Here is a 21,388-nt window from a genome sequence, read left to right as displayed (position 1 = left end):
CTGCTTTCTTTTGATTTGTTTCCACATACACAGCTACAGGCCGATTCATGGCTTATTCCATAGTGAACACAATAGGCTACCACTGCAGACAGGTGCACCTGCCTTTATGCGAGTACGTGCTTCGATGCATTCAACTTCAGTTTCCGTGAGAATAGCTTCTTATTTTAAGACGAAGAAAAATGCATCGAGACCACACATCTCATCGACGGTTTGTGATGAGATCGAAGCCGGAGTTCAATGCTGTAAACAACGATGTTCTTCAGTCTGTGTGCTTAGTCACAGACCTTTGTGATGTGGGAACATACAGTAGCAATGTAATATAAATCTGAGACAGTCTATTGTGATGGATCCTAATACAAATATTAGCTTATTGAGGCTATAAAACCTTGAAGGCTATTGTTCCTTTTCTTTTACAGACATGGAATATTAATCATCACATGTCTTTTGGGCCAGATGGCTTAACATGTAGATGGTGATTGAATACATAACAGCTTCCTGTCACAAAGTAGATCACAGCTTTAAGCTATCTGTTTATCTTAAAAAATTGAAAACCACACAATAACTGCAAACACACTGCCTGGTCTAATTCTGGTGCCCATATAGGCTACGTTATTTTTTATTGTTGACCTGGTTTACAATATCTACTACGCCTGCCTGTAAAGATGGTGAGGCCACTAAGCCATTGCTATGGTATTTTTAAAACCATAATCATATCCCTCCTTTCAAAGACCTACATAATATAACCTTTAATCTATCATTAATATCAGATTATATTTGAGCTGGGTACAACCCTCGTGAAATGAACTGTGTCACCTGGTCATTTGGAAGATGATGATTTGCATCAAATCAACTTGTTTGCTGCCCTCACATTACAACTTATTCTGGCACCTATTAATGCTCTGAATGCTTCACTTGGGTCTGCAAGACGGGCAGCAGACAGCAGTCGAGTCTGATTTTGAGACAGCCTGAATAGTCGGAGCAGAGCTATAAAGCAGGGCCCGTAGCTCCCAGGCCAAGCCAGGCCGTGCCATGCCATGCCAGCTCTACGGAGGGCTTCAGTGCAGCAGGGCACAGGGGAGAGGGCGCTTGGCACCTGATCAGGTACCACAGAGAATTCTGTTCCTGTCATTTGGCATTTAGCAACAGAAAAGAAGAGCAGAGATGACGGTTGTTGTTGAACCCAGTTGGGCTTTCATGTCACTCTGGCAATGCTGCTCTATCAAAGTGCTGCTGATACAAAAGAACATTCCTTTGCAACATCTGTGCAAGTTGCCCACTACAAACTACCAACTGCTGCTTTTTCAAAAACCTATAACGGAAATGTTACACTCATAAGTTATCATGTTGAGAAAACACTGGTAGCAATATTAGAACACTTAAATTGACATGTATTTGTATTTTACACCAGAGGAACCCAGCAGCAATGGTGTGTTTTTCCTCTGGTATAATTGAACAGGAATCAAAACAAAATATAACATTAATCATCTTGTGGGCCCTTAAAAATCTCTCCAAATGGGCTTACAGTAAATCTCCAATCTCCTTTGAAAGAATTCCATGTGTCCATGCCTGATTCTCCTAAAGTTTAGTCCTCCAGAGGACATGAAATGAGTCAAGTGCCCATGGTAATCATGGTCCAATCACTGCACGGCTTTGAAGTGGGCCCTGTTCTTCAGACATCTCTACAGGTGGGGGTAGCTATGTTAAGTGTACTGTCTGCAGGCAGAGGGAGGTCAGCTGGAGGCCATGGAGGCAGGCACAGAGCCTACTCAACTCACATCAAAATAGGCGGGGGGGGGGTCGACCTTTCCTCAGCCACTGCTCTGTGATCATACGCGAGTCTGTACAGTGCTCTGGCCTTGATGTTGGACAGATACTTTAAGAGAAACATTGTCTCTGACCCATTCTAAAATATGTTTGTGAATATGTGATATACCTTCAAATCACAGACAAATTAAGTCGTAAGCCTCGTGCCATAAATCTGTAATAAATCCACCAGTATTCCCTTATACGCTGTGGGAAGACTTCAATCAAAGAAGTGTTATAATACGTTTACTGCGGGTACCACTAAACCATGATTTATGGCCTTTTTTCTAGTGAATCTAGATTTGACAATGTTTGCAAGGTCAGATCTTGGGTTTTACATTTGCTTGTTTTTTATGTCTGAAGAAGTACGGTACATATCCTACATGGCTCGTAAGCACAGTCTTAAGGGAGCTATTGGTTTCTGAAAGGAAGTTTGGATGCATGGACTTTAGCCTGTCGTCTTCTTTGTAGGTTTATGGAGCCAACAATGAGATCATCTAGATCAGTGGTTCTCAACTGGTGGGTCTTCGTCAATAAATCGCGACTCACTTTTGGGTCACGATTTATTGACGAAGGAAAAAAGTGGGTCCTGAGGGCTTGACCAGTTGAGAACCACTCATCTAGTACTCTTTTAACCTTAATGTTGTCTGAATGAACACCTTCTTCTCTTTTAAATCAGATTACTCATTAAACAAAGTGACATGAACGATCAAGACACACTCCTCGTTTGAACTCATTGTATTTCAAGGTAGAATTTGCATAGAAATGCATATAATAATGGCTATAATGGTGTGACAGGGATAGTGACCTCTGAAGCTTGATGTTTCTGAGATGAGTCGGTATGTACACATTTCAACAGTTGCACACATTGTTCACGTATGAGAAGGTGCGAGAAAATGACATATAGGTGACAAATAACTTTTCCTCAGTCGTTATCCCAGCGAGACACAGGCAGCAACATGTGCCGGGTGTTATTTTTTGCCAAGCAGATATCCTCTGACAGACATAGCTTGTGTATGGGTGGATGTACGTGCGCTGCACCTCCTGCACCTAATTGCATTTGTGTTGCCTCTGTTGTCTGGAGCGGAGTCTGGGAGCAGGCTGGCTGCTGTCTGCCAGTGTAACATTCTCCCCATAAGGCCCGCCATCCCCTGTCCTGCCTCAAATCAGCAAGGGAACAGTTTCTAAATCAAACAAAACACTGTTGCACAGGATACCCTTGGGGACTAGATTTAGCTTCATGCAAGGCCCACATCGTAGGTCATTTTCATTCATTCAGAAAAAGAGGTCAGGCCTCAAAACCCAGCTGTGTGGTGGAAACTCTGTGAATCTCCATTTTGTTTCACAGTTCTTTTTCCGTTAAAGGAGATATTAAAAGGGAGATGCAGGTTACACGCCACCCTGAGAGAAACAAAGAGCAGGAGAGCTGTTGTTATGCCTGTTAGTCACTGTCAATGTCTTTTCTTTCATACTAAGATAAGATTTCATTACATCTCATCAAATGTTTAAAAGAACCTATTCATGGAGCATTGGAGAGTAAATGTGCCCTTTCTCAGCTGTATTCCTATCATCTTCATTGTCTACTTCCTGGCGATGGAAGAGAGAGAGAAATCAGAGACTTAAAAGGGTCAAGAACGATATTTAAAAAAAACTATTGATGAAGGTTTGCAGGGAAGTTATTATGATTGCTAAACTGCACATTCATTCAAAGTTGTATTCATTTCCCAAGAATATGAAGTGTAAGTCTGCTCAGATTATTTACCCTGCAGCAGGTTTCCTCCCACCACTTTTTGTATCTCTCCCACACACTCTCACAACCTTACACCTACACACACTTTCTCCACTGTGGGGTCAGGACCCTGAGGGAGGTCACTTCACATATAGATTGGGTTGTTGGAGATGTCCATGTGTGACTGATTATTTGATATAAGAATAAATCAGATATGTTTGAGAAACCAAACCAAATCATTCATATTATTTATACAATCTATTCCGTGATGCTTTTGGATATAGCGCAGGTACGCCATCTGTCATTTTGCTACCTTAGTGCGAGACCTAGTTATGGTTGATTTAGAGAGGCTTACTTCTCTAACAGGAAGTGTTGTTTAATACTACACTATGTTCCTAAAGAAATTGCAAAGAATATAAACAAATATCCAGGTAATATTTTGAGCAGCATCTGTGCCGTAGAACATCAGTAAATCACTTCTAACCATATCTGTTAGGTATTAAAACCTTTGAAGTATAAAAGGGAGACCATAATGTCACATAACATAATGTCAGTTACTGATACCGTTATACATACATCCTCCGCATTGCACCCACTCCCACTGAATGCCCTTTCTGTGGGAGCACTTGAGGCCAGTTTGGAGAACAAATATCGTAAGTTACTCAGTACAAGACTTGATTTCTGCCACGGTCAAGCTTCCTCAGTGGGCACAGTTTGCATGCGAGATAAGATTGACTGCAGTTAGCATCAGTTCCATCGGTATGACATTGTTGTTCCCTCAGCCAAACCACAGTAAAATGCCCGAAGCACTCGGGCCATGCGGTTAACTTAATGTTTTCTTGTAGCTTCCTTTACCAGGTCTTTAATTATCAGACTCAGACCACAATAGTCAGACGTGCATTTACTCCTTTTCCTCTGCTTGGTAAAAGTAAATATTGTAACAAGTATAATAATATATATTGTATAACAATAATAATATTATTATATATAATATATAATAATAATAATAATAATAATAATAATAATAATAATAATAATTACTATTATTATCTATTATAATTATTAAATTATTATATTATATAGAAAGCACATTTTTCTTATTATACATCCATGGTTGAATCCCTTTGAACATTCTTTTGAGATGTTGATGGGTTGGCCGAACTTTTTACCCCACAGTCAAACCACTTAATTTGCTTTGCGATTTTTTGTCAAACAAACACACGGCGCACAGTGCACGCGAGTAAACGATGTGCATCGCTTTCTGGCTCCGTAATCACACCAATGCACGTGCAACTTACTGTAAGTATGAGGTTCCGACTGGTCACAACAATAATTAAATATCACTCTTAATACAACAAATAATTAACATTTATCTATTTTGGGGAACACATTTAGCTGTTTGCTGTCCTTATTTCTTCATGTTAAAAAGTGGTTGCCACTGATGGCAACCACCAAAGGCCAAGAAGTGGTTGACATTTTTTCTGAATGGTTGCCAATGGCAACCTGGCAACCGTTACTGTCGAGCCTATATATACAGTCTATGGGTTTGACATGGAGAATACAACCATGACATTGCATGTATTTCTTTATATGTGTGGTAAATGGATCCACACAACAGTCTACAACAAAGGCGGTTAACACCCATATTGCAACTTAAATTGCCTCACTAGTGGAACTCAGAAAATTAATGGCATCTTAATGATCACACAGATGGGATGGCACATAGCACTCTAATTATCCTTTCTAGCAGAACAAAACTAAAACACTATAATTAATTACCTTTAAAGCTGCCGTTTGTAATCACTATACCACCATATTCTGACAGTAGGCTAGGGCACTTTACCGATCATCTACAAAATAATCATGTTCTTCCGCTTCATTGCAAAACAGATCAGTCTGAGCAGTCATTAATGCAGTGCCAATCGCTGCTAGTGAATTCCAATTTGTTTCTGAAACTTCTATTAGTTTACTGTTTAGCAGTAAAGTTAGCTTCACAGTTTGAGCTTAGTTGGGGAGTGATTGACACTTTGTCAGAGACTTCTGGCTCTGATTGGGTTTGAAACTGTTGCAAATGCCATTAGTAGCACTGGGAGGAGACCAGGAAACCCAGATATGTCTACATAATGAGTTTGAGCAAATAAAGCAAATATATGTTTTATGAAAGTGGCCAACTGCAGCTTTAAGTTACTGCACCTACCTACACATTGCACTTCTTGTTGGTATCTCCCCCCTTTTGATATTTCAACCTTTTCTGGGTATTGCTTAATAAAGGATTCTTAAGGAATAACTTTACTAATTCAGTAATTGAGATAATTGGTGACTAATATAAAATTGGTAATAGATAATCTGGTATAATAAGAACATACTTGTAGGAACCTGCTGGTTTATATGTTTTCACGTCCTTTTCTTCAGATACATTAAGAACATGGTTGTTTGATATTGACCTCTCTACCTACTTGAGTGTATCGACGCACAGTCAATCCACGCTGCACAATAACGATATTGTGAGACGAAGAGCCTGAGAAATAACAGGTGTCAAACAATCTCTCCATGTGTTTCCTTTCTTATTGGATCTGTGGAGATAATGAAATTCTTGTATGTGGAGGTGATCGCTGCGGCACGATTGAAATTGAGTTTCACCTCAATACAATTATTTCCTTGAATCTCTTTACATCTAAGATGCTCATTTAAAAAAAAAAGCTTCCACTGAAGCACATCTAGCCAACCCGACATTCTGCTCTGCTCTGCAGTAAATGCGGTTTCACTGAATTTTCTTATCACGAAACCATAATTGAAATAATCAGGTTGACAAGAGAACACAAGGTACCTGTTTTGCTGCTTTGCTCAGCTGTGTGTGTGCGTGTGTGCGTGTGAAGTTGTGGATTCAAAAGAAACATCATTATTGTGAACTGCATACCTTTGGGCTGACATGTAAAAGGAAACAAAAAGTATATTCACAAATATCTTCAATAGTTGAGCATGTAGGACTTCCGCCTGGAGAGGATGGTTTCTGTGTGAGAGGTGACCCTCCCTCAGCACAAACTCAAACAGGAAACACCAGCTGGCTCCAGTTAAGCGGTCTGTATATCTCAGGTTGGTTTAGAAGTGAAGTATTCAGAGAGCCGGCAGTTATTTTTGTCTGTTCTGTGTTTCTGCAAGGTCATAGCTTCCATGCTTTTAACTCCCATTTTCATCCATGTCATTAATACACCTGACACTATAGTGTAATGTTTATCCACTGCACACTTCTTCAAATCAACAGAAAGGCTTTGGTCTCGAGTCACAGCTGTCTGCTTGTGGCATTTTGTCGCAAAGGGCTCTGTCGTGAAAAAGCGGTATTGGCTGCTGTGGTATAGGGGCTGGAGAGACTGACATTTTAAGCGGTTACGATCTGGGTCTGTGCCCCTCAGCAACCAGCTCTTGGTTTGGGTGCAGGCAGTGTACACAGCTGAGCTTGTCTGGACTTTAAGTTCAGACAGAATGATTATCAGTTGTTTTTGTTTCATTGATTTATACATTGTATTTTTTACTTTAAGGAAATATGAATTGCAGGATATTTGATAAAGCAGTAAAATGTATTATTTTAATGGCACATTCAAACCCTGAGCTTTTAAACGTTCTTACAACAACTGGAAGGTTTTCTCATGTCCCTCAGGTGCAGTGTTCATGCTGTCCATTGCAGCATTAATTGAAATGTACCTCAAATATTAATGCGATGATGCATTAGAGCCAATTGACAACGGCTCTCCCCTCCATGCATATGCTGTGCTGGCAGTGTGCAGCGCAGCAATGAGATGCAAAGTGACATTATTGCCTCCAGCAGCATCTTTCCCGCAGCATGCGAGGGGCCTGCTGCACAGACGTCTGGCTTTTCTTTGAGTTAAGAAAAGGATTGAGGAAGAAACTTTTAGTTCATGGATTGATTGCAGAAATGTCCCAGAGGTCAAGAGTTTGGAGGGTCTCACTCTCTTTATGTCTCGTGTCATTTGGTGGTTGGCCTGACATGTAACTGAGTCTTTCCCCCCAAACATCTCAGCTTTCGTGCTGTTGGTCTTTGAAATGTCTTGCCACTGGAGGCAGGGGCTCAGAAGTAGGTTTTTCATGGTGTCAGGCTGCTCTGAACTCAGCAAATACTTTTCATATGTGGATCCTGAAGACAAGGGAAGTCCTAAAGTGAAACAAGTACAATGGAGGGATGCGGAGGGACTTGTGTGATGGAGACAGGAGAGAGGGACGGACGTTGATGGAGCTCTCAAAAATCAAAATGGCCTAACTTGGTGATTATGGTGAAGAGCCTTCAGTATATGTTGTCCCGGGCAGTGATTGAAACATGTCATACATTCCACAGACCCGCCTATAATATGGTCTAGATGGCGACGAATATTCATCTACAGGAGGAGGAGGAGGAGGAGAGATTGAGGCTGACTGACTGATATGAAGGCTGAATAGCAAGTGGAGTTTCCAGTCTGCATTGAAATTCTCTGATTGAATCTTGTGCTCTCAAGCAAGGATTTTGAAATATTGGAAGTGCTTAGTTTGTAGTTTGGTGAGACATTATAATATCCCATTACATGCATTTTCCATGCCTCTTAAGTGTGCTGTGTTATGAAGCACGCTAATGGATTGTGTTGATTACTCAGTACTGATGCAAGGTGGAAATGATTTGTTTCCATGGAATCTTTGCTCAATCGTTTCCCTGACATACATTACCCGAGTCTGATGTAACAGTGTTTTTACATTGCTGTATTTCTGCCTTCATTCATTGAATTACATCAGTACAAATTGTGCAACAACTATGGTTGAAACTTTCTGGTTTTAGTGTATCCATTTCCTAGTAATACAGTTGCAAATAGCCATTGTTTCAGTGGAAACAGGCTTTTCTTTTCTGACCTTAGTGAGAGGGTGGCTTGACATTTAGCTGTGAGTGTGCACACTGCACAGGCATGTGAATAAGTACTGGATTCAATGGCGTCTCTTATTAGTCGTCTGTGTTTTGGCAGCACTTGCTATGTTGGCTTTGAGATTGGTAAACACACCGAGGGCACAATGAGTAGCGAACATGCAACGTGTAAGTGTTTTGGCACACATGAACACATTTGCGTACTCACCACTCGGGCACACCAGAGACGGATCATGGGGTGTTTGTCTTCCAGTGTTGCACACAGCAGTTTGAGTCTGTGAGTGCTTGGCCCTGCTAACTGTAGCAATGCTCACACACATGGTGATGAAGCTCAGAGCTGTGTGTCCGAGCCAGAACAGAAGATTTAGTTTTCTGCCTGCTTTAAAGAATCCAAAATATATTCTGTCCAGCAGAGGAGGGATCTGACTCCCTTGAGGTTTGAGTAACTTCATTTGTATTTAACCAACAAGCCCAAATCTTAACTGGACAGGTCTTTTGACACTGTTTTGTAGTAAGGGCTCAGGTTTCAGGTCTTAAATATCCATTCGATTTGTTTGGACTACTGGCTGTACTATCCTGGAGAGCTTTGGAGAAACATGCATCAGTCAATCTAGTCCACTGTCTCATATCTAATCAGATTTGAGTATACTGTTCCTTTTGTATTCACTTTTATCTACAAGCTGAAAAATATACAGTTCCAGTAATTAGCCTTTTATAAATATCACGTGGCAATGGCATCTGTACATTTGCATTAATTAGGCATAATTCATACAATCAGCTATCAGTAGAGAAATAAGTATCTCTGGTAATCTATAGTAAAACTGATTCAACATGAAGACATTTCCTCATTAAGAGCAATCAATCCAAAACATATCATTATTATTGGATGGCAGATAAAACACATTTGATTGTCAAATATGTGAAAAATGCCTGTTACTTGCCCATTATGCCCAAATGGGGATGACTCCAAAACCCAAGTGATATCCAAAAAGAGAAAGACAGAAAAAAGCAGAGCAATTTAGTTGCACCTCAAATTTCTGTCAATCAAGTAATCCATTAATCAACCAATTGTTTCATTCCAAATAAATAATAAATAAACAATTCATTTTTCACTATTAAACTAAAAAAGGACGGAAGGTACGACAACAGGATTTACTTCTATTTTGTCTTTGTTCCTGATTGGCTGATTGAGTCACAACAGCAATCACAGAGGTTTGTGATTATGTACAAAACAAAATGTTGATTGTCTCCCATTTCCCCCCAGCTATCTTCAGCTAAGAGTTTTGTAGGTAAAGAACCATCATTACATCTCATAGTTTATTGATTGCCTTTTATCTTTGACCATAAGGGGTGTAAGTTATTTACTTGAGCAACTTGTCTGCTTTGCTAACACATTCATAGAAGAACAATCATCTTAAAAGAAAGATACCAGTGTTTGACAGTAGCATATCAACAAATAGCCTCACAATATGATGCTATTTAGTGTATCAGATAGCATCATCTTGTGAGGTGTTTCTGCTCAGGAAATTGCATTTTCTTTTTCTTTTAGGGGTTGTGGAAAGCTTTCATTGAAATCAGAAGTCTAGTTATAAGCAGACCAGGCTGGTTCATGGAAACAACATAATGTATAAGACTCCTGGAATGCATTAAACATAAATATATGATACCTAACAATGTGTAAACAATTGATTTTTCCTTAACAGCATCAGTATCTCCTGCTGTAGCATAAAGTCCATTTGGAGCGCTCGGGTGTACTTTGACATTAAAATGAACTCACATTTGCAAAATAGAAGCTGCTTTTTAAAAGTGTATACAACAGAACCGTTGCATGTACTCACTGCTCTTAACACTACCATTAAATGGACAATGCTTCTGGAGCATATTCCAGTTACAGAGGAGAGGCAGTGTAAAGAGAGTGTGTACAGTATGTTCACCTCCCACCTGCTGTGTATCTGCCTTGCATGTGGGCGATCATGGCTCACTATGGAGACAATTATCTCAGCTATAACTCATTCTATTACTGTCAATGACTGTGTACTGTATGTACACGTAAGAATAGCCTGGGGCAAATCTGCATGTAGTGATGGTTATGGAAAATAAATTCTGTATTCACAGATTACCTTGTGACGGTGGAAACTGAGTGTATATCAATTTTCCTTTGAAGTATAAAGTCTTTTCACACTTTCTGATCAGCCAACATGTCTACTGGTGGTTTAAAGCGTCAAATAATGAACCTAAAAGAGGAAGTAGTGGGCGGTTATCTTTTGTACAGCATTAGCATCGAGTAAGGGGTTTTTAAATTCCATTCAGCTTGAGGCAGGGTCAAAACCAGCTGTGGTTATAAGCTTTTTATTTATTTGTAGTTTCACTACAATAGATCTCTGAAAATAGGTGGATTATATTGAATCACCCTGCAGTTGAAGAATTCACACAGGTAGGAGGAAAAAAAACTTGACTGACAGCTGCAAATGATTGATGGTTATGCTTTGGTAAAGAAAAACAAGACTGAGGTACGGCATTTTAAATGTCACTTAATAAAAAGTTGTCTTTTCGTACTTTAAAAATCAGCAACGTAATGCTCTCAGCGGGGTAACTCACACAGCTCCCGGGGGCTCATTTATAATAGTCCGTTCTGCTTTTGTGCTTGCATCTAAATTACGGCTGTTATTTATAAGGAAAATATATTTGAGCTTGCATGTTTAGAGTAGGAGTTTTGTTGATGTCATGTCGATGCCTAAAGCAAAATAATTTAATGCTGTTTTGATGCAGTGTGTTGAGCAGTGCTGAGTGTACAGATGATTAAGAAACAATTCTTTGTTTCCTCACTGCCTACAAACGGGCCTTGTAAATATTAAGGGATGAAGGCCGAAGGCTCTCGGGTCGGTGGACCATAGGAAGCAAAACAGGCAGTGCGTGTGAGCACAGTTGTGAATACACACTAAGGAGAATACACAACTTTGCTCAGTTACTCATACGTCTGATGCTCAGCAGCGTAAAAGAACGATTGTGAGAGAGTGAAAATGTGCACGGCGACACGTTTCCCCGGTGGTCTAAAACTTAAGTGTTTGTAACTTCGACCACAAGATCAAAGATGCAGCCTGAAGTAAACAGCGTGTGTTCATCTCATCAACCAATATCCTCACACACACTCTAACTTATAACCAAGCGTGGAAACATGTAATGTAACTTAGCCGCAATTTCAAGAGCCTTTCATAAACTCTAAAATCTGTTATTCTCCTTTGACAGATTTTTGTAATAAAGTATTTGCTCTTAATTAATTGGTACTGAAAAAAATATGTTATATAAGAAGTATCTAGGACACATCATGAAAATACTTAATTAGTAATAATCTTGCATTAAAAAATACAAGTTAATTTACAGAGCTTTTGGCATTAATATATACTTAAATTGCAAATTATTTTACAATAAAGGCTTTTTTGGGAATATTTCAGTTTTTGTGTTTACCCTGTAAGTTATGTTCCATTATATTTATCGAACGATTATAAATGTAATCTATAAGAATGCTACATATTTTGAAAGCAGATCACATATATTTTACCAAAAATCTGAAGTAACTAGCACACTTCAGCTGTGAGGTAAAAGTGGCAATGCTAAAGTAGAATAGAATAAATGGAAATCCTCATGTAAAGAACTTAATTACTTAAGTACTGTACTTGGGTAAATGTATTTAGTTCGTTTTTTCTTTTGCTACAGAATATCGACAGTAAAGTTACTGTGACCCAATGAGAAGAAAGTTCGTACGAGGGGCGGCTGTACCTCAATTGGCAGATTTAAAAATGTATTGTAAGGTTTGCGGTCTGATCCCCTCAAGCTCCTCATGCCCATGTGTGTGAGCAGTACACTGACAAGTCCCTTTGGAAAGTCAAATACAAAATGTAGTGTAAATATAACTTTTAAACTGGTTAGCATGGACCTTTTTAGTTTTGACTGTTACTCAGACAAGCTTATTTTTTAAGTTATGCTTTATAATTTTCCAACATAAGTAATTTTATTTTTACTTAAGGGCAATATTAGTCGAGTAACTTCTACTTGAGTGTTCATTCATGATTTATTTCAGGACCTGCTGAACACCATTTGTTATAGCCATTACTAACATGTTGGCCTCACAGTATTGGTTGAAGTAGATGTTGTTGTTTCACTGTTGTTTGTGATGGTTCAATCAGGACGAATAATAATATTTGTAAGGAGTCAGCGTTAACTATCATACATTGTATACAGTTTGAAAGACTTGCTGTCATTTTAGGTGAAGGCCTGTTCTCAAAGTAACAAGTATTGCTGTGTCTAACGTCGCTATGATAGATTGCACCAATAAACAGAGGACACATACAGTATGTGAACATTTTGACTGTTTGTGTGAATTATGCATGACACTGAAGGATATTTCAGTCCCACTTAGGAGGGCTTTGACGCTAACCCTTCAGCACTCGCAGTGTTCTGCTGAAAGGGTGGAGAGAGGCGTAGGCCGGTGCGATCTGCCGGGACTCTGGCAGAGTATCCTCTGAGTTTCCACTGTTGCTCTCACACTCTTCTCTCACTGTCTCCATGTGAGTTTGTCAACACACACACTAATATTCCCTATCTCTCTGCCTACTGTATCATGCAGGATCCTTCTATAACACAACAACAACGACAACAACACTGACCTTCTCCCCTGTTTACCGGCATCAGCAAAATTGCGTTTTGTGACGTAAAAGCAAAGATTGTGAGGCGTTGCACTTTCTTTACCACGTCAGTGTCACATAAACACCTGCATCTTTGTGTGGGAAGCTAAAAAATGTGATTACACCATCAGAAGGTGGGGGCTAAGAAAAAGTGCTGCTGCTTTTAAGTGCTGCTGCCACCTAAAATGTAGGCAGTTTGAGCTGTTTAAGGGAATGTTTATGAAGAAGAAATGAATCAGCTTTAAGATCTTACAACAGCTGCCAGGTGTAGTCGCACACATCACGAGGCAGCCTAAAATCCTGTTCTCAAAGTATTCAAGCATGACATCAAGTGATGTTATATTACATTTAAGTACAAATTAATTAAGAAGTTACTCTTTTGAAATTATAATCAATAATTTCATATTGGCTGTTTAAGAGTGATGCTTTGTCAGTCTGATGAAAAGTCAGTAGACCAAGGGATTTCTAAATTACTCGTGATATAAATTATGGCCTGAGGGGTACTTTCGGATTAGCATATTAACACTGATTCAGTCACAGGTGTGTGTCGGTCGGGTGTTTTTACAGCAGCTTCAAATTGAACTCAGTCAATCAGAACCAAGGGCTATAACTTTTGTTTCAGGGTTATAACAATCTGTGTGTGTGTGTGTGTGTGTGTGTGTGTGTGTGTGTGTGTGTGTGTGTGTGTGTGTGTGTGTGTGTGTGTGTGTGTGTGTGTGTGTGTGTGTGTGTGTGTGTGTGTGTGTGTGTGTGTGTGTGTGTGTGTGTGTGTGTGTGTGTGTGTGTGTGTGTGTGTGTGTGTGTGTGTGTGTGTGTGTGTGTGTGTGTGTGTGTGTGTGTGTGTGTGTGTGTGTGTGTGTGTGTGTGTGTGTGTGTGTGTGTGTGTGTGTGTGTGTGTGTGTGTGTGTGTGTGTGTTTTTCAGGGTTCTCCGCATCCCCGCTGTCATTCTGTCCTCTGCTGCCTCTGAAACCATGGACTAGAGCTGCGTCTGGTCCGGACAGTCCTGTGGTTCTCAGATGGCTTCTCAACCCCCCTCAGCAAAAATACAGAAAGTAAGTTTGATAAATAACAAAGAATGCTGAGTCACACTCATCCACATCGTCACTGACAGCTGTTCAATAACATTTAAAGGGATGAGGCTGGAACTATTCTTCTGATTAACAACACATCACATGAAAATATCAAAACCAACAATGAATGTATCTATTTGTTGAAGTATAACTTGTGTAGGCATTAGGGTTTATAACTGTGTGTCATAGACCTCTATTGTTGTTCACTATTAAAGAGACACACATGATGCTGCATTAGGTAACATGTTCCTTCATCAGGATGGAAAAGGCACTCTGGTCTATTTTGAGTCAAGCCCACATACATCCTGTCCTGATCATTACTCAGCTCTTTCAATGATGTAAACAAAGCAATAACAACCTTAAAAGATATTCCATTACAGTCTTGAATTCAAATTGTTGGCAGAAAAACGATTAGCATCAAATTGCAAGTATCAAAAGTGAAGCTGTTTGTTATGCCAAAGAATGGCTCCACTCATTCTGTTATATACAGCAGTGTTTCCCATACATAGATTTATTTGTGGCGGGCCGCCAGAATTAAATATCGTCCGCCACAAATGGATCTCATAAAAAAAAAAAATATAAATATATTTATTTTGGTGTTCTAATGGATAGTGAAGTGGGTTGATGATCGGAAGGTTGCGAGTTCAAATCCCGCCCGGAACAACACTACTACTGTGCCCTTGAGTAAGGCAAGGCGTCTGCTAAATGCCTAAATTGTAAATTATATTTTTGGGAGAATAAACCCCACAGATCATCAACCCCGGTGTGTCTCACTCATTAACAACGCAACACATAGCAACAAGAACGTTGTCTACAGTAGCCATGAACTCGCTTGTATTTTCTTATTTGAGGGGGGGGTGGATGCGTGGGCCACCCGAATAGGTTAAGGGGCCTTTGGCTTTTCTTGCTGGGGGGGCTGTGCGGTGCCCCCACAAATAGAATCAAATTCTTTGGGAAACACTGTACAGTATTATATTATTGCATCATTGTTACTGATAGATTATTATGGTAATAGCATTTTACTTCCACGGTGTGATTTGACAAGCTGGAGATAATTTGAACTACATTATATACTATAAGGTTAATTAAATTGTTACAATGTGTCATATTTAATAAGCGGATGGCATGTTTTGCATATACAATATTTATCAGCAAATTGACTAATAATTATAGCTGTCAAAATAAATGTAATACATTTATAGTGCAAGACTTCCCTTTAAAAATATAGAGGAGCCAAATTAAAAAGTAATATCAAATGACACTTACATTACCAATGTACATTAGTACGGAGCTAAATGTATTCAGATTCCACACTGCTCCTAGTGATAAATGTGTTCTATACCAAATGCGTTTGAATTTAGATCCATATTAACTCCTATTTGAATAACATTTGTGGAAACTATATTGGCCACTATTTTTAAAGTAGGATTTTACTTTAATAAAAACTAAACAATATATTATTGAACTGTTTTTAAAATATGTACATATAGTCTAACCAGAGCGCCTGACATTGCAGGGGATTTGGAAAGTTGAAATAGATTGCATAACTCATTGTGGTTGTTTTGTGGGATTTGTGAGAAAAAAAAATAGACAAACGTCAGCCTTGTCCTTAAAAGGAGATATTTTTCTAGTTCACTGTAGTGCGCTCCTTCAATATTTTCTAATAAATCTGACACATCATGATGCGTGTGACAAATATGAAAACTGTCATTATGATTAAAAGGAAGCTGGAAAGTCCAAGCCTTTATGTCGAAAATAAAACTCCACGTGAGGGTGTTTCTGAGTCATAACTACCTCCCACAGGGAAAGCGATCTGAATAGGGCTGTTCTTAGGCGAAAAGATGAGGTCATGACTTATAATATTCTGCTATTTCTGTTTCTTGCTCCGCACCACAAGACTCAAGTTTTTTAGCCCTGCAAAGCATCACATTGATTCACACTTGATGGGCAGCCCACAATTCTGTACTGAGTTAAGCATCCACCTATAAAGAGGGTCATTATGTGCTCTTGTCTCTTTGGTCCTCGGAGAAAGCAAATATCCTTTCAAATTTCCTTTAAGAGATCTCCCACAAAAGTTAGCTTGCCTTTTGGCATTGTAGACATTTAGTTGATGTGTACACGAAAGAAGTGCCGATAAAGAGAAACGATATTCTCCTTCAGCAAAACAGTTGTTATATTGATCTGTTACCATAATATGCATGAACCATAATCTCATGATCTTGTATCTGCTTCAGCTGACCACCCTGTGTTTCCTTTAGTTTACATGTGCTTCCACTCCCACTGTACAATAATGCACATTCAACACAATGCAAATGGCTGACAGTAAGTAGGTCAGCTAAACTACAGCTTAAGTGCAGCTTTGACTCATTAATAATGAATATGATGAAGATGAAAGTTGCTGGGTCTTGAACAAAGATATTTTTCTCTCTGATGCCAACAATCAAACCGGGCTGAGCTGTCTTTTTGTTGCCAGCTATTCATGTGATGAATTCACTGACTGAGAGAACATTTCTGTAATTGTTCCGTCATGGTCAGGTAAAGGTATGCTATGATGTTACTCATGTATTACAGCAGGAAAAAACAGCCTTTGTTTAAGCTCTATTTCCAGATCATTGTCGGCTCACAACACTGAATAAAAACCTGATAGATGCTCACGCCATGTGGCACACAGAGGTGTTTCTCGCGAGGATGCTTGCTTGGTGGCACATGTCTTCCGAGTCACTTCCTTCAGAAGCTAGGCAAGAATCCTTCCTGGCATTCGGAAAACGAAGAGTGGAACAGGCTAGCAAGTGTGCAGGTGTGTGTCATATGAGAGGCCCCGCCTTACATTTTCCGCCACAGATTTGGGGAAATTGGTCCGTGCGCAAAGCATTGTGGGGATTTGAAGGACGCGAAGTCTACCCATGTGCAGCCTTGAAATTACCCCCAAACCAAGGACGTGGCCTCGGTGGAATTCTAAGTATGCTGGAGATTGGAACAGTCCTTCGGCGGCACTCGATGACGTAGTATCCTTGAAATATTGGCTTGGAAGCCAGTTTCCTCGCGATTGAGAAACGGCCAGACAGTTGGCGCCTCTGCTAACTGCTCTCAGGCGTGGGCAGAGTATCTTAAAGTCTTCAGCATGCTTACGCTCCTTTCAAGGTCAAAGCCAGAGACCTAAGCAGCCCTCAAAACCCTGGTCGGTGCAAACAGAGGCCCGAGGTTAGAGTTGCAAACCTGTGGGTGTTTGTTTCTTCACTGACAATGCTCTGAACTCTGTTTCTCACCCACACAGCCTCAAGTGGAATGAAAGCTATGCATGGGCTCATTCATTGCATAGGTCGAGGGAGGGAACACTTGTGCATCTTAGAAGTGTTATTTATGACCTAACAGGGCAACGCTTGTTGATCATTAGAGCTTTGATGTTAACATGTTTCCCGGCTTGAATCATTCTAAAAAACATCACACTGAGTTGCTCCACAAACAGTCTCTGGGCATACTTCCTTGTTATTTAGCTCAGATGTGGTTTAAGATTCTAAATCATACACAAAAACACCAGGATGACACCCAGTGGCAGGAAGAGTGCTGTTATGATCATGGGCGGTGGGCCAAAGGCTGTGGAGATAGGCAGGTGCCTCCTGGATACGACCTCTGGCTGTGTTGTTGATATTAAATCTGTGCTGCTGGATATTATGTTTATGTTTCGCAAGAGCCGGGAGGAGCACTGGGAGTGGAGTGCTTTTCAAAGTGAAATGAACTATCAGCTCTATGAAGCATTACGCATCAGTAAAAGAAGGCTTAGGCGTTAGTACAATGAAGTTCGTAGGATAAAGAGGGGCAACACAGTACCTGTGTTATCACATTGGAGTGATGGGTTTTTAAAAGTGTGGCTGAAATGGATTTACTGTGTGTTTTTCCAGATGAGAACGTGAAGGCTGGCGTCCACCAAGGCCACCGCTGCACCTTGGGCAGCGCACACACATGATCACATGACTCTGGACATGGACGCGGTCCTGTCAGACTTTGTTCGGTCCACGGGGGCAGAACCGGGTCTGGCAAGAGACCTGCTGGAAGGTAAGAGACCAACACTGTCATGCACCTCTGAGGTTTGACTCATTTTGTGGGAATTTCTGATCAGCTGCTCCCCTGTTGTGCTGCGGTTTCACTCAAGCGAGCAGAGAAGAGGGAATGAGGGGAAAGGAAAAGAGAGGACACAAAGGAGGGGAGGAGAGGAGCTGCTACATTGAGCCAGCTTGCAGATTTAGAGGCCAGTGTGACGGTTTTACGAGTGCACTCACCAGGGAGAGCTTTGTGCCCATTCATTGGAACTCATTGAGGAGCAGAGTGCTACTGGCACTTGTACAGCTTACATACAGGTCCACTTTGGTGGAAAGAAAACAGGAGAGAAAGTGCAAACGGCAACAGAAAGCTGGTGGACGGTCAGTTGAATTGGCTTAGATATCTAGAAACAGTAAAAGTGTTTGCCTGTTTTCATTGTTCCCCAAAAATGTAGCACTTTATTCTCAGACAATTACACATTGCATTCCAGCATCTGGCCACACTGGCAGTAAAGAAATGCTGAACACTCAATGCAGACACAATTGTGTGTGCTTCACAGAAATAAAAGCATGCTCATTGCTCAACACAAGACAGACTTACATTACGGGATGAAATCCTTGTCAAACGTGTCCTGGATTTTTGTCTGTGTGTGTGCATTATACAAAAATGTCTAGCCTGATAAAATAATTAAAGTGTTTGGTGTCTGTCTCTGCCTCCCCCTCAGTCATTTGTTCTGCTTTGGCGAAAACCATAGGGGCATACTTGTGACACTTACGGACACCGAACAAGAAACTGCACTCAGAAAAGACAGACGTGCATGGGCTGGATGTCCTATTTCAGTCATGCTTTGTTTCTTTAGGGTGTTAGCTTAGCTTTCCAGACCTGCATCTATCAGCTGCTCTGTGGCAGGAAGGTGTAAGAAGAAATATTATGACAGTGACACGTGAGGTGCTTCCCCCTAGAGGCTGGTTAATGTACTGAAGCATTTGTTTTTACCTTGGTGGTCACATTTTTGAGAACCAGGACAGTTTTATTATGTTATGGGGTGATCATTTTAAATTATTTAAATTATTTTAAAAAACGGTTAATAAACTAGTTTTGTTAGAAATTAGGCATTTTAAGTAGAAGTACATTCATTTCATAGATCTACTTCTACTGTCCGTGTACAGAAATAGGAAAAAGTAATTTAATTCAGAGAAAAAAGTTCAATAAATCTACTGTTTTCTTGCAAATGGAGGCAATGCATGTTCATAATGCAGATGAATAAATGAGTTCTGCTTTTACTGACAACAGCCATTACAAATGAGGGAGCTGAGACAATGCTTTCCATGCCACAGTAATGGTAGGCTAATGTAGAAGCATCTAAAGACATGCATTAGGTGCTGAGTGGCTATGTTTCTAGGATGTAAGCGGTATTCCTGGATCTGTGCAGCTCAATTAGGTGGAATCAGTTTTGCATTGATCTGCGTGAGAGACAGTGATAAGTGGTGCCAGGTTTCATCTCAAGACTGCCGATCATGTCTGGAAATCAGGAAGACAACCACTTCCTCCAAGTCTCTTACGCAGGGAGTCCTTTAATGGACCCTGTCTCTAAGGCTAGCTCAGATCACATGCAGGCGTCCTCTGGTTGCAGTTGTTGGCACTGAGTTTTATAAAGACTGTTGTACCTGTGGCATCATGCTAAGGCACGCTACGTTATTGAATTGTGTTTCCTAAACCTGGAAGGGATCTCTGTTATACAGACAGCACCCAGAGGAGACAACTGTGGGTGTGTGTGTGTTAAGGGATGTATGTGTGTGGGTTCCTCCTGCACATCAAAAATAATACTGTCACTGTTAAAAATCTGTCTCCCCTCACTATCTTCAATATTGTGGCACCGCACAACCTTGACCTCAAGTTACTCTCCCTATTATGCTATGATGCACTCTAAATATCTGTATTGCACTGCATAAGAAGCGCAACACTGCATGTAGCCTTGTTATTGGGGCTCTTTATTTACAAAATTTCAACCAAGTATTTCTCAGTAAGTCAGTATTAAGTATGTACTTCTCGAATATTTTGGAAAAGACCGTAATCTTTTTAAACATTTTGCATGTTACCTCCTTTTTCCTCTTCTGCTTTTGGTAGCATATTATGTGTTAATCACCATGAGATAACACTGTTTACTGTAAACTGCTGAGAACAATGTCCTGCTACACCAGAAAAACAACAACAGTCTGATGTGTGGGAACCCCATGTTGATGAACCACTTTAATTGTTCAGAAATTCAGAAATGTTTTGACTGAAATTATGAAAAAAAAAAGTCAATACCCTTCAGTTATTGTACACTGGGAGCAACATGTATTCCTTCATTTTCGTAATCAGTGTGCAATCAATGTGCAATCAACCAGACTTTGTGTTTGTGTCCCGCAGGTAAAAACTGGGACCTCAGTGCTGCTCTAAATGATTATGAGGAGCTCAGGCAGGTCCACACTGCCAACCTGCCGCAGGTCTTTAATGAGGGCCGCTACTACAAGCAGCCAGAGACACGTGACACGCCCACCCATGTCAGCAAAATCGACAGGCCGTGTGCACAGAAGCAGGAGGACAATGCACAAGGTACGGGAGCCACAGACAATGACATCACCACTGTTTCTTTCTTCACTTGCTCATCTAGTCAGTTCTTGCTTCTTCTACCCTTGTAGAGAAGCGTCTGTCCCGCGGGATATCCCACGCCAGCTCTGCTATCGTGTCCCTGGCGCGGCTGCAGGTGGCCAATGACTGTACCAGCGAGCAGTTCCCTCTCGAGATGCCCATCTACACATTCCAGCTACCAGACCTCAGCGTGTACAGCGAGGACTTCAGGAGTTTCATAGAGAGAGACCTGATCGAGCAGTCCACCATGATGGCTCTGGAACAGGCCGGTGAGTACTACAGGATATCATATAATACATCCTGTTTTAGTGTTTCTCCTGCTACTGATAGAAGAGATGTAATATCATCTGATACAGTATTCTTTATTTAGATTACAATGAAATGCAGGAGGCCCACAAAGCAGCAGCAATGGGAAATGCGTGTGAAAGTCAGTAATGTAGACGGAGACGTGCAGGGTGAAACTGGGAGTAAAGACAGAGCAGATCAGAGAAGCAGCATCATCTAGAAGCAAGACGACAACAACTACTGTAA

General features: G+C 40.6%; 2 protein-coding genes across 3 annotated transcripts in view; one reads left to right on the top strand and one right to left on the bottom strand.

The window, feature by feature from the left end:
* Nucleotides 1-21,388, top strand: part of otud7a (OTU deubiquitinase 7A) — a 37,376-nt gene that overhangs the window by 211 nt on the left and 15,777 nt on the right. For both annotated transcript variants that reach the window (XM_079680294.1, XM_079680295.1), the window contains exons 2-5: nt 14,038-14,167; nt 18,085-18,238; nt 20,636-20,821; nt 20,908-21,126. In XM_079680294.1, the coding sequence (XP_079536420.1) occupies nt 18,154-18,238; nt 20,636-20,821; nt 20,908-21,126 (490 nt within the window). In that variant the 5' untranslated portion in view covers nt 14,038-14,167; nt 18,085-18,153. The remainder of the gene's footprint in view (nt 1-14,037; nt 14,168-18,084; nt 18,239-20,635; nt 20,822-20,907; nt 21,127-21,388) is intronic.
* LOC307038688 (proprotein convertase subtilisin/kexin type 5) overlaps nt 1-21,388 on the bottom strand; it is a 49,250-nt gene that overhangs the window by 17,872 nt on the left and 9,990 nt on the right. The window lies entirely within an intron of this gene.

Source organism: Notothenia rossii, assembly GCF_949606895.1.
Source record: "Notothenia rossii genome assembly, chromosome: 5".
Classification (NCBI taxonomy): domain Eukaryota; kingdom Metazoa; phylum Chordata; class Actinopteri; order Perciformes; family Nototheniidae; genus Notothenia; species Notothenia rossii.
The sequence above is the reverse complement of the archived record's forward strand: the minus strand, read 5'-3'. Positions and strand labels throughout refer to the sequence as shown.